This window comes from Protomyctophum parallelum, assembly GCF_964188405.1.
Source record: "Protomyctophum parallelum genome assembly, chromosome: 19".
In the NCBI taxonomy this organism is placed as follows: domain Eukaryota; kingdom Metazoa; phylum Chordata; class Actinopteri; order Myctophiformes; family Myctophidae; genus Protomyctophum; species Protomyctophum parallelum.
The window spans coordinates 13,365,461-13,379,997 of record NC_139717.1 but is presented as its reverse complement, the minus strand read 5'-3'; the positions used below and the strand labels follow the sequence as shown (position 1 = coordinate 13,379,997).

Genomic DNA, 14,537 nt, shown 5'->3' with positions numbered 1-14,537 from the left:
TTTTGAGGGGAGCTCCTATGTCCAGTTTTGAGGTCTGTAAACGCAAACATTGCAGACAAAAGTGAGGACGCAAATTATGATTGTCCAGAATGAGATGATGTATGATGACGTATGATAACAGCGCCCCTCACTTCACACGGGTGTGATTTTTTAAAACATTTTACAGTGATGGCTACAACACATTTGAGGTTGTCAGTAGGCTTGTGAAAAGCTTTGCATTGATATTTTGTTTATAAGGTCTTATATTGTGTCAGACTTTCAGACAGCGTGACACATCATTATGAGCTTGTAGTGCCTTCGGAAAGTATTCACACCCCTTCACTTTTACCACATTTTGTTTTATTACAGCCTCATTTCAAAATGGATTAAATTCGTTTTTTTCCTCATCAATCTACACACAATACCCCATAATGATGAAGTGAAAAAAGTGTTTTCAAATATTTTGTTAATTTATTAAAAATAAGAAACTGGAAAAACACATGTACATAAGTATTCACACTCTTGACTTAGTGCTAAGTTAAGGCACCTTTGACAGCAATTACAGCCTTAATACTTTTTGGGAATGATCCTACAACCTTGGCACACTTGAATTTGGGGTATTTTCCCCCTTCTTCTCTGCAGATCCTCTCAAGCTCTGTCAGGTTAGACGGGGAGCGTCGCTGCACAGCTATTTTCAGGTCCTTCCTGCAGAGATGCTCAATGGGGTTCAAGTCTGGGCTCTGGCTAGGCCACTCAAGGATTTTCACAGAGTTGTCCTAAAACCAATCCTTCACTATCTTAGCTGTGTGCTTGGGGTCGTTGTCCTGTTGGAAGGTGAATCGTTGACCAAGTCGGAGGTCCTGAGCGCTCTGGAGCAGGTTTTCATCCAGGATGTCTCTGTACACGGCTCCATTCATCTTTCCCTCTCCCAGTTCCTGCCGTTGAAAAACATCCCCACAGCATGATGCTGCCACCACCATGCTTCACTGTAGGGATGGTATTTGCCAGGTGATGAGCAGTGCCTAGTTTCCTCCAGACCGAAGCCTCTCCTCAATAAAAGGCACATGACAGCCGGGCGTCACAGTGCGCATGGAGTTTGCCAAAAGGCACCTAAATAACTCTCAAACCATTATTAACAAGATTTTTTGTTCTGATTAAACAAAAATAGAGCTTTTTGGCCTGAATGCCAAGCGTTACGTCTGGAGGAAACCAGGCACCGCTCATCACCTGGCAAATACCATCCCTACGGTGAAGCATGGTGGTGGCAGCATCATGCTGTGGGGATGTTTTTCAACGGCAGGAACTGGGAGACTTGTCAGGATAGAGGGAAAGATGAATGGAGCAGTGTACAGAGACATCCTGGATGAAAACCTGCTCCAGAGCACTCAGGACCTCCGACTTGGTCAACGATTCACCTTCCAACAGGACAACGACCCCAAGCACACAGCTAAGATAACGAAGGATTGGTTTTAGGACAACTCTGTGAAAGTCCTTGAGTGGCCTAGCCAGAGCCCAGACTTGAACCCCATTGAGCATCTCTGGAAGGACCTGAAAATAGCTGTGCAGCGACGCTCCCCGTCTAACCTGACAGAGCTTGAGAGGATCTGCAGAGAAGAAGGGGGAAAATACCCCAAATTCAAGTGTGCCAAGGTTGTAGGATCATTCCCAAAACGTATTAAGGCTGTAATTGCTGCCAAAGGTGCCTCAACTTAGTACTAAGTCAAGAGTTTGAATACTTATGTACATGTGTTTTTCCAGTTTCTTATTTTTAATAAATTAACAAAATATTTGAAAACACTTTTTTCACTTCATCATCATGGGGTATTGTGTGTAGATTGATGAGGAAAAAAATGAATTTAATCCATTTTGAAATGAGGCTGTAACAAAACAAAATGTGGTAAAAGTGAAGGGGTGTGAATACTTTCCGAAGGCACTGTAGCTGAGCTATTTTAGGTGACGGTGTATAAATGTCTCTACAGAGTGTAGCCTAATTAATCACCAGGCCTGAGCTGTCGCCTGGCATGACCTATACACCAGTAGTGGTTCTCATATTTTTTAGGTCGAGACGAGACCCAAAACGAGAGATTGTCCGGACCCAAACATATAGTGAAAATAGCAGATCTACAAGATCTAGGCTGTAGATCGGTTATTTGGAATCTCTTTGTTTGTTTTAAAATTCCTAGAATTATTTGACTTTCTTTTAAATATATAAAATAACTTTTGATGATGATATTATTAACATAGAAAAATAAGTCGTGACCCATAAATATTTTGCCATGTCAAAGACTCCCACATTGATGTATTTGGCCCTGAAAAGCTATCATGGACCCCCAGAAGCAAAGATGTGTTCACTTAAAAAAAGAAACTGATAGGCCTAAGTTCATAGCGCACCACGAAGTGACACACTTGTATATCTTACAGTATAGGCCTACTTAGTTTGTATATCTGATATTTTTGAATAGCCAAAGTATAAATGCGGAAGCTGTATTAACTAACTAACCCCCTGGTACCCCCCTCCCCAAGCCCAAGGACCCCTGGGGGCCCCGGACCCCACTTTGAGAACCACCGCTCTACATCCAGAGAAGCATTATGAATAAAGGCCTAGAGGAACATCATACATCAAAGATTCCATTCATGCTAGTCTCTCGAGCCAAACTGTTGACTCCCCACAATGTTCCAATGCTTCTGTCGTTCAGAGAGATTGTGGAATAGTTGTCTGGCTATGTGAGACTACATTCACGGCACGTCGACAATGGACTGTTCTGTTTACTGGTTTACTCTACCATATAGCCTTCCTATTTTTGAGGGGGGAATCATTTACTTGCATAGGAGCTACACATCGGAACAGCCTCAAAACCAGTGTCAAGCTGACAACCAATCAGCAGCAGACTAAAGCATGTCTATTAGAAAAGTTTCCCCGATAGAAGATCATTTGTCTAGCCGCTAGCAGAAAGATGACTTGTTTTTATGTAGGTATGTTACTGCATGTCACTTGTTTTGTATTGATTTGTAATGTGTTTTTAACTTATTTTTGCTTGTTGACAGGACCACAATAGAGATAAGTATATTAGGACTTTACCGTGTTTATCCTTGAAGCTGCTGTAACCCTGTGGTTTTCTTATTTATTTAGATAAATCAAATTCAGAAATCTGAGCAAATGGTAATGAGCATTTGTGCCTGTCGTAGACATGCGCAGATCAAGTTCAGTCAGGGAACCTCAGTGCAGTTGCTGCCGGCCCTTAATTGGGCCGCCTCAGCATCACGCTCTCATTCACATGATTCACTCAGCCAATCACACACTCACTCCATCTTCATACCGGCTACTTTACCGGCTACATTTCTCCTCCTCCTGCTTCCTTTCTTGCTGCTGCTGTATCAGCGTGCTGCTGTATACAAACCTGCTCCTGTCATTTTGGATCTACTGTTTAGGTACTGGGGATTCAGAGTCCCTATGGTTGGGACTGATGCGCTTGATCTGAGTACCTAAAAAGCAGATCCAATACATCGCCAAACCATAATAAATATATTGCTCATCTTATATTCAATAAATATATATTCCATCCATTCTTGAGTTGTCCTGACTGAACTGAAGCATTGGGTCTCCATCCAAAAGGCTCAGGGACAGTTTATCTACCCCCCCCCCCCCCCCCCCCCCGACTTTTGAACTGTGACTCACATATATACCCTATAAGCTCAGTCACACACTCTATGACACAATGGATTCATTTGTTTGCAAATCAAATCACACACAAATTCACAATATATTCAGTATGTAGTAGTATACTACTGCACTTTTCACTGTCAACATTATTAGCCACTTATGTGACTATACTTTTTAATTTATTGATTGACAAACGCACACACATATGCACACACACACACACACACACACACACACACACACACACACACACACACACACACACACACACACACACACACACACAATTATTTTGTAGGCAGAAACCATCCACTTCCGGTGAAAATGTAGCTTATTTCAGTTTAACTTGACACACACAGCTGAACTACTGCTGCCTCCGGTCCTGTGTCCCCCAATGCACTGGCTTCCAGCACAAGCTGCACAACTCATACAACTGTATATTACAATGATTTATTTACTCCTGGAGCGCAACCTGTCAGCGGTGATCACATTCATTGTATGTTGTTCAAGTATTCTACGTGCCTACGGAGTTCCAGAAAAGTTGGTCCAGATGATAGTCAAGCTACAGCCAGACTCGAGCCATTCCTGTTCGTTGTAGTGATGGATCATGCACTGAGACTTGCAATCAATGGCAGAGAGGAGGCACTGGGCTTCACTCTGGTCCCGAGGAAGTCAAGGCGAGTACACCCCATCATGGTCACTGACCTCGACTATGCAGACGACATCGCCCTAAGCTCGGATACAGTCGAGAAGGAGGGGAACTACTACTGGCAGTAGAAAAGGAGTGCAGGAAGATCGGCCTCAAGCTCAATGCCAAGAAAACAAAGGTAATGACAGTCAACACCGAGGACAAATCCATTGCCACTGCAGACGGGACGGTGCTCGAGCAAGTCGAGGACTTCAAGTATACCTCGGGGCCTGGACTGCCTCAACTGAACAGGATCTGAAGGTTCAGAGAGCACTTGCCTGGAAAGCCTTGCACGGGATGAGGAGAGTGTGGAAATCAGAGAGAAGACCTTAAGAGGCGGCTGTTCATAGCTACTGTGGAGTCAGTACTGCTGAATGGACCCTCACTAGTACAACAGGAAAAAGCCTTGGATGGAGTCTACACAAGAATGCTACGAATGGCACTAGTGTTGAATGAATGATGAATTGAACATGGTGGACCCTCTTGTAAACAAGTGTAATGCTTAATTGGGTCGTCCACTCACAGTTAAATATTTGTATTGAGTTTGTGCTTGAAATGTACTGTAATTCTTAATAAATATTTCAATCAATCAATCAATGTCACATGGATGGACCGCATCAGATATGTGGACCTCTATGGGGACCTACCACTGGTCACGGACAAAGTCAGAGAGAGAACGAGAGAAGGATGAGGCTGGCAGGGCACTGCGTCAGGCACTTACCCAGAACTGAGGCAAGTATTGCCTATTGGAGCCAACCCAGGGCAAAGCCAGGAGGGAAAGAAGAGTACCACCTATGTAGACATGCTGCGGCGCGACAGCTTGGCTAACAACACTGCAGAGCTCAAGAACCTGATGTTGGATAGGAATTTGTGGAGGGCAGCGATCCAGGAATCCCGAGTTGGTGTTGGCTAGACCTCACTCTCGCAGCAACTAACTAACTTATCAAATCCATTTAAACCGGAAAATAATCTATGTTGTTTTAAATTTACAAAGCTCACAGCATGGCACTTGCATGCTTGTACATCTGCTATTTTTGAACATTCTTGAAAATTGGTCTGTGGCCAAATCAATTTGGGGGTCCTTGGCACAAAAATGTTTGAGAACTACTGGTTTAGAAGGCATTTCTAAATTCGGCCTCAGACCTCAGCTAGGTCTTAATTGGTTACTAGCAAAGTCTCTGTATCACCTCCTCCCTATTCCCTAGTGATGTGTACCATTTCATTTCAGAAGATTAATAAACATAATAATAATATTGAAAATAATATTAATATTATTATTAATATGAATATTAATAATAAAAGCATTAATCACACTCATAATCATACTCATAATGTAATATTCTGCCAATACATAATAACATGTATTAAAGCTATATGCATAGTGTCAAATTATTTATCAGTGGTTATATATTGGGGCGGCATTGGTTCAGGCGTGGAATGGCCGGTAGAGGAGCTGCCGGTTCGATTCCGGGCACCCCCAGAGTTAGTGTCCTTGAGCAAGACTCTGAACCCTTAATTGCTCCCGATGTGCAGGTTGGTGCCTTGCATGGTTTCGTCCGCCATCGATGTATGAAAGTGTCTGTGAAAGGGTGAATGTAATCCACAATCTATGTAAAGCGCCTTGGATAAAGGCGCTATATAAATGCACCATTTACCATTAATATAGTCATATATTCCTTCTGAAATAGACCTTTTCACAGCATGAATATATTGTGAATATCAGAAGATGACAGGAAATAAACTAAACTGTTGCCTAGAAACACAGCCCCAGAGACACGGTCTGTACAGTAGATGGTCTAGTCTGCCACAGCACATGCAGCCCTGCTGATCATGACTGACTAGATTCAATCTAATTAACCCATGAGATGAAATTAGGTCGAGGACATGCAGTGCTGCTGAGCCCAATATATTATAATTGCGTAACTCTGATCTTGACATCACTGTCAAATTCATTTACTTCATTTTACTATAAGGCTACTAGGCTATACAGTACGTGTGTGTGTGTGTGTGTGTATGCTGTACCATTTTTCACCGCATAGTGACGATTGGCTAAGCAAAGTTGAAAGTACCATAGACTGTAAAAATAACTGCAACGTACATATTGAGGATAAAAGGTGAGGGCAGAAAAGTGAAGACGGCCATTGTGATTGGCCGGAATGACATAAAAGTGAGGACGCCAATTGTGATTGGCCGGAATGTGATGATGTATGATGATAAGAGCGCACCCCTCACTTCACACAAGTGTGATTTTTAAGGGGCCCTTCTATTAACAGCTTTTGTCCCCACACGTCTCAAGATTTGCCATTGACCACGGTCCACGGTAAGAGAATTCCGGTCAAATGTCCGCAAAATCCTGTCCCCGCCCGTCTCAAGTTTGGCCATTGACGATGAATGGAGAAATGACGTCAGAATTCCGCTAAATATGACGTAAATTAAACATTAAATGCCATTAACATTGAAGGAAAAATTTACGTCATATGTAAACGTGCAAATCAGCTAACCAATCACAGGCAACAGGCATTCTGATTGGCCAATGGCCAGTATGAGCTGATTCATGATGATGTATGATGATAAGAGCTGATAATTCCGCTAAATATGAAACATCAAAACATTAAACACCATTGACATTAAATATAATTTATATAATTAAATATATTGAATGTTTTGTTTTTAAACATTGTATCGTGGTTAAATGATAATAACATAAATTGATGTACGATAACAAGAGTGCCACTCATTTCACACGGGAGTGATTTTTTCAATAAGCTTGGCCAGATACAGGCTTTATGAATATCACCAGCTGTATATTAACGCAAGACTGTACTTAAGTACAGTTTTGAGGTAGGCCTATTACTATTTTTACATCACTGTATTTACAATTTTCAGTAGGCTACTTTTACTTCTATACCATCTCAGAGGCAAATATTATATGTGAGCTTAAGTAGATCACAATTTATACATTTTATGCATTTGAAAGCTTGTGAAATGGTACATTCTGCATGAATACTTTTTACTTCTAGTTCTTGTACGTTTACTCAAGTAAATATTGAATTGTCAGTGCTTATTATCACTGATCTGCAGTGTATAATCTACATAGTACATACTGTAAACTCTAAACTGAATGTTGGATGATGAAATGTCCTTGAGCTTTATGAGGCCACAATCACATGCTGAGGAGGTAGCAATGCTTTGAGATCCTCTGGACAGATGGGAGTGTGCCATTAAGCACCAAAAGACAGACAGACAGACACACACACACACACACACACACACACACACACACACACACACACACACACACACACACACACACACACACACACACACACACACACACACACACACACACACACACACACACACACACACACACACACACACACACAAGCTCCTCCTCACAGCAGGGGGCGCCAGTGCCCGGTGCATATCCCACAGGCGGAAGTGTAGAGCGGGAGTAGAGGAGTCTTCTTTGCGCCTGCGCCGTTCTTCCTCCTTCCTTTCTGACACACGAGCGAATAGAGACAAGATGGGCCATCAACAGCTCTACTGGAGTCACCCCCGAAAATACGGCCAGGGATCCCGTTCCTGGTCAGTAACACATCACAAAGCACCCATAACTATTATAGGTTTAATGTGGGTTCCGTGTGGTAAGGTTAGAGGCTCCCGCATTGTGTTTAAACTTAACCCCACCGAGAACCGCATGGAGACGGCCGGCTGAGCTAATATGGCGGCGGAGGATGCTAAAGCTGCTAACCTGTGTTAGCATGTATAACATCCGAGTCTACTTGGAAATATGTCTGGTTTCAATTCACTTCGTGTCGATTTCAGTTTGGAGTGTTCATTAAGCTTGCCGTTTGTCTTAAATGTCCGCAGAAGCGTGTTCGGATGCTTTGATTAAACGTTTTGCTTCGTTTCTCACCGGTAGCTGAGCGAATAGGGAAGAGATGCTCACTACTTTGCATTCTACATTGTTAGTTTTTCCCCTTTTTTTCCTCATTATCAGGGTCAGTGCGTATAAATAAAAAATAAATGTACCAGCATAGTTATTGTTAATAAAACCAATGAGTATTAGAACAGGAGCTAAATACTACTTATTGCAGATCAAGTGCCAAAAGTGGTGAATAACGTAAATATATTTGGTTCGCATCACCGAGGTGGTTCCATGTTGCAAATTGTGCAAAATGCTCATTCCATCTGTATACATGTCAAAACGGTTCTTTTTAAAGCCTACTATGTTTAATTATGTACTGCCTGTGTAGTTGTGGTAATAGGTAAAAGTGAAAAATGGTTCATGTGGCATTTAATGTGTCCATAATCTGGATTAAAAATAAAATATTATGGCAGTGTTCTCTGCACCATGCAGGGTTGAGAAATAGCATGTACAAATGTTTTGACAAAACGTAAGTGTCTGATTTTACACGGGTTTCTATTCGGTGTTTGGAAACATTGAAATACATTTTTTGATTGGAATAACATAAGGGTATTTTATGTTAAAGCCAATCCAACAGTGCAGTGTGTAGACGTAATGAGCAAGGCAGATGGGACCACAAAAAAAAGACCATGCTAGACACTGAGTGCATCTGACTCCACAACAGTGTTAAATCAATCAATCAACTTCAAATTCGCTTTCCTTATATTTTGTACAGGTTGTGATTTTAACCCCTATGGCAGGGTTCTTCAACGGGGGTCCTCAGTTATAGCCAAGTTGCCACGTCTTTATTTGAAAGGAACTATACATTTTTTTTGGTGTGTGTGTGTAAGCACAAAGATTGTAACACAAACATTCAACCCTTTAATCCCTATTCTAGGGGGAACATTAGCCGAAAATGGCTGATAGTAGATGAAGTGGTCAAATGTCTAAAAACACTATTATTTAATCCAAAATGTAGTGTAGCTTCATCTCTCAGCTAAGCGGTCAAAACTGAAACGTTGACCCCCCCCCCCCCCCCCCCCCCCCATGGCATTTGTGTATTGGGTGTTGTCCATATATTGTAGTTTAAAACAAAAAATGTGTTTTCTCTCTGCTCTTTCCAGCCGGGTCTGCTCGAACAGACATGGACTGATCCGTAAATATGGACTCAACATGTGCCGCCAGTGCTTCAGGCAGTATGCGAAGGACATTGGCTTTGTCAAGGTAATGACTGGTGCTTACATTTAGTGATGTTTTGGTATGGGGGAAAAGCTGCCTAAAATGCTGCCATCGGCGAGTAGGCCAGTCTATGCCATTCCCATACTGTGTAATAATTCATCACGAATTGAGGTTTCATTTACAGTAATTTGAATTGATGTTGCACTACTGTTTTATATTAACTGTACAATTTACATTAAGTTAAATTGGAGGCTGGAGTGGCACTTTTACTGATGGATTTTTAAATGTATTCCTAGATTAGTGGTCCCCTTCTCAAACTTTAATTTCATGGACCCCTGTTATAGTTATGGAACCTAAGGGTCCCTGGTCCCCACTTTAAGACGAATGTTGTAGTTCTTTTTTAATAATTACACTATGCTATCGTTTCGGTACTCTGTATTGACCGATATGCAAGTTATCGGTAAGGAGAAAATGGTATCGGTAAATCTCTTTGGCAAGCGCGACTCTTGTACAATAGAGTATAAATTGGGCATCACACTTTGAATAAGACAATGTTGGCGGCCAATCATGAAGCACTGTTGATGAACATGTATTGTTGCCCAGTTGATTGGTGTGCTTGGTACTAAATGCTGTTTAATTTGTGTGCACACAGCTGGACTGAAGAGATGCAGGAGGTGCCAGAAGTTTCCTCGCCTGCGTGTTCCATCTGCAAGGCTGAGATGGCTTGAGTTCTGCGCTGCAAACATCTGCAGGCTGAGATGGCAAAAGTTCTGTACTGCAAATAAATGTTGAATCTTTTGTTCTAATCAAACATTCCCTGTGGTTATTTTTCAATTATGGATGTGTTTTGAAACCATTAGTTTTTGTTGCAAACTACAAAACTGTAAGCCACCAGAAAACAAAATACAATTGAATTCAAGTCTAAGCTATTGGATCTTTTGTCTAACTTTGTATGGATGTTTATTAATGACCACTAGAATCACATGGATTAGAATTCCAGGACCGAACACCAGTAGTATATTGACACATTTCTGTTGAATCAATTCTGTAGTCTTTGACCACACATTTCAAATGTATGAAGCAGCCTAATTTGTATCCCCTTTAGTTTGTATTTTACAGTAGGCTACATTAATGTACCTATCCTAACTAATGGGAGCAGATCATTAATGCAACGCTAGAGGAGCAGTTAAAGGGTCAAGTGTCTTGCTCAGATTCATTCAAGGACATACACTAGGTGACTAGGAGAGCGAAGGCTCCAACGCGAGTCTTATACATTTCCAGGTGGCTATGGCTGCCCTTGATCTTTTTAATATCTTAACCACTTGGATTGAGTTTTGGGTTTTTGTTATCTGTCTTGAACTAAAATTCTAAAGGTATTATGAACAGAAGCCATGTGTCAAGTGGAGCCTTTAGGGGGAAACATTTAGTTGAAAGATGTGATGAATTTCTCTTTCCATGGGGGGTTGAGTTGAAAAGGTGTTTGATTGAAATACAACACTGGATGATTTGTAGGAATTTAGAAAATTAATTGGTATTGCAACTCTTGAGATGCATTTGCGTTTAGTTTTAAGTTATTTGATCATCCTTGCAACAACAGCACCAACTCAATATCCATTACATAAGAAACTTACATCATTTGAGGTGATCAAAAGGAATAGGCAGATGCACTTACATCATTTGAGGTGATCAAAAGGAATAGGCAGATGCTGAAAGCGTATAAGTGCCTATCTTACATGCCTCATAACAGGATTATAGTTACTAAAGGTGTGAGCAGTTAAAGTATCTGAACACCATAACCGCATCAACTGGTGTATTTTGGACATGTCATTTACTAGGTGACCTGCATTTCAAATACCGGTATATGAATAACTGTGTTATACTGTATTCCAGATTGTTTGGTACTGTCAGTTGACCCACCTTTGTGGCAAGTGAAATGAGACTGGAATTTCTAACAGCAGCTACAGTACACTTGTGAATTGATAACTCGTTCATACATTTACAGTGATTGGCCTAGCTGAGTAGGAAACAGATTAATCAGTGCTCCATTTATTCAGTGGTGGAAGAAGTACTTGCAGATCTGACTGGAAGCTCGATGTATCATATGATCACATCGCAATACATTGTGAGCTTGTAGATCAGTTATTTTAAAATAGCTAAAGTAGTTTGCATGTTTTGTAATAGTCAAAATCTAGATATTAACGCCAACTTCAAATAATTGTAGTGGAGTAAAAGTATATTTCCCTCTGAGATGTAGTGGAGTAGATTCTACTCCACTACATCTCAGAGGGAAATAAAATATAATTTGGTGACCCCAGGTTGAGAACCCCTGGAGTAGAAGTAAAACTATTGCAAATTGGGAATACTCCAGTGAAGTAAGGGATACCAAGTACAGTACTTAGTACAGTAAATGTTCTATGCAACATCGACCCTCCTCCACTGACAGCTGCTTGATAGGTTTTCTTTTTAATCCCTAGTGGAGTAATGGTTATATTATAAATTAAATCTATACAAATCACTTTTCAAAAGCGCTTACAGGCTGCTTTTAAATCAAAAGAGAGAAGATGACAGAACAGAAATGAGACAAGGTTTGTTTTTTAGATGGTTGTGGATGTTAAACATGACGAAGAGGAGCATGTTGACTCCAGGCAGTGGAACAGGGTTTTTCTGGCTAGTTTAATTCAGAGCAACAGATGGAGGTCTTCAGTCATCTGGAACCATGCTTAGTTTCCACAATACAATCAGTTATTCAGAGGTTCTCAAACTTCTACGTGTCAAGGACCCCCCCAAATTGATATGTATTTGGGCTACAGGCCCCATCTGAAAATCTTTTGTCCCAGGCACCCCCAGGAGGGAATATTTATGTCTAAAAAAATCAAAGTTATTCAATAGTTTCCAAACATTTTCAATATCTTTCAGAAATCTTCAAAAATAGCAGATATGCAAGCAATTGTATATTCAATTCCACATCCACATTTTATTGGGGACCCCACTTGGAGAACCAATTACCGTATTGTGCCGAATATAAGACGACTCTGAATATAAGACGAGGCCCATTTTCAAGACTAATTTATGGAAAAAGAACATTGAAAGTCACTAGTCTAGTACCCGATTATAATGCGACCCCATTTTTAGGCTATTTCCATTGGAATAATTATAATCTTTTCAGCACAATAGGGTAATACTCTATTTCAGTGTTCCAAACATAGTGTCGCGACCCCATTCTGTGTCATGTACCTGCTTTTTATGGGTCATGAGTAAATATCATTAATAATGATATTATTAATTAATTATTAATATTATATTCTTTACCCCTTTTCTACATTGTTTAATGTTTTCTCTCAAATTATTGTTATGTTCAAAAGCCTGTCAGGCCAGGGGCAGCTTTTTCCAAAAAATAGCAATGGATAAATGCATCACAACAGTCTATTTTCACTATGTATGATTGAAAATAGGGATGAAGTGATTCATTCATAATATATTTATATTTTTCTATGTTTGGGTTTGGGTTCTGGGGAGACACCACATTTTTCTTTTGGATCTTGAGAGCTGACACAATTTTGGAAACTTCTTCTGGATTGCATACGTGGAGTAACGCCACTAGATGGCAGCATTGCTTCAGCGTAGTAGTTCAACATTGGGACGGTATTTACATTTCACACACAGGCAGGCACTGCAACTTGCAAGAGATAGCAGCGTTCTTCAGAATCCATCACACATCAAATGCCTTTTGTCCACGAAGCAGTTATGAGATTTTAATTGGGGGTTTTGTTGGGGTTGAGGCAGCTGTGTCGACTGTCGGGGTCCAAAATGCTGGCATGCTGCCAGCAGCCTGCCTGCGGCCTGTCTGCTTCCAGAGTCCAGGGAGCTCTCCTTAGGCAAAAGTGGACAAAAATACAGAAATGTTTACCTCGTCCTCGTGCACAGACCAAGACAGGTAGGCTACACAAGTTTAATTTTAATTAAAAACACATGTTTTATTCCAACTCTCTGATTTGAGGCGGTTAAATAGGTCGGTATCACTTAGAAGTTAGAACCGCGCTTAAGTTCCACTTGCAATTTGTCAGCTAAGTGCTTGCTATTTTAATTTGTTTGTTTAAACAGCACGGTATGATAATATGCCGATTTGTTAAAAAATAATCACTAAATGTGCTTAAATTAATTAAACAAACACAGGCTATGTAGTGAGTTGAACCGCCTTTTTGTTCCACCCGCTGGACATGTGAGGAACTGAATTCTCCAGGTGGAGAACTCACACGCACCTGTAACAAGTTATTAATTTAGGTTGTTTGTTTTTTGTGTGTTTTTCTTGTGTGTCGCACACACTAAACCAAGAGACTGAGAGATTTTTGTTCTGTTTAATAAATGGCCAGCAATGAGCATTGGCCAGCAGGGAAAGCACGGCTTGTCTATTAGTATACTATCACTATTATGTGCAACTTTGCAAGGCAGGCTCTTGGGGAATTTACTCGGTGCCAGTGGGACATAAGGATTTGGATCTTTTTGCATACACATTGTGCAAAAGACATTATTGTTGGAAGCCTCTCACATGCTTTTTACTCCTTTTGGGAGTATACTGTATGTGCCCCACTGTGAGTTTAACGCTGCACTCTACATCTACAAACAGAGCTCAACCGGAGCACCAAGGCCATCACAACCAGAGGCCAGAGCAGGCCCAGATGGAGAGTCCGGCCAAGAAGACACCGTTTGTCGTAACCGGGAGTGCTAGCGAAGCCAGAAGAACTGGGTAGGTGTTCCCAGTACACAGGAATGCTCGTTGCTCGCCCCAAAAGTAACACACTCGCCCCGGGTCAAATTCGGCAAACTCGGAAAGGTTGCCACCAGGTACTCCTAAACGTATTAACCTCACTAAAACAATGCCTAAACCTAACCTTATTCCTAAACTTAACTTTAGGAAAACTATGCCTATCCGTAACCTTCCTAAACTTATCCTCAGTAAATCTATGCCTAACCCTAACCTTATTCCTAAACTTATCCTCAGTAAAACTATGCATGAACCATATCTTATTCCTAACCTTAACCTCAGAGTAAAACAAATACAAGAATACCAGTAAGACGCCTGAGGGCGAGAAGCGTTGTGTGCACGCATCCGCCTGGGTGAC

The 14,537-nt window shown here is 41.1% G+C and overlaps 1 protein-coding gene across 1 annotated transcript; it reads left to right on the top strand.

The window, feature by feature from the left end:
- The first annotated feature begins 7,839 nt into the window (after positions 1-7,839).
- rps29 (ribosomal protein S29) lies at positions 7,840-10,228 on the top strand. The gene is made up of 3 exons (XM_083790214.1): positions 7,840-7,916; positions 9,363-9,462; positions 10,070-10,228. The coding sequence occupies exons 1-3, from the start codon at positions 7,855-7,857 to the stop codon at positions 10,076-10,078; spliced, it is 171 nt and encodes a 56-aa protein (XP_083646340.1). The 5' UTR covers positions 7,840-7,854; the 3' UTR covers positions 10,079-10,228.
- The last annotated feature ends 4,309 nt before the right edge of the window (positions 10,229-14,537 follow it).

Bases quoted from the DNA above. Each gene is read 5' to 3' on its own strand.
- rps29 (XM_083790214.1), top strand. From the start codon at position 7,855: ATGGGCCATCAACAGCTCTACTGGAGTCACCCCCGAAAATACGGCCAG. The intron at 7,917-9,362 runs GTCAGTAACACA...TGCTCTTTCCAG, and splicing joins GGCCAGGGATCCCGTTCCTG to CCGGGTCTGCTCGAACAGAC.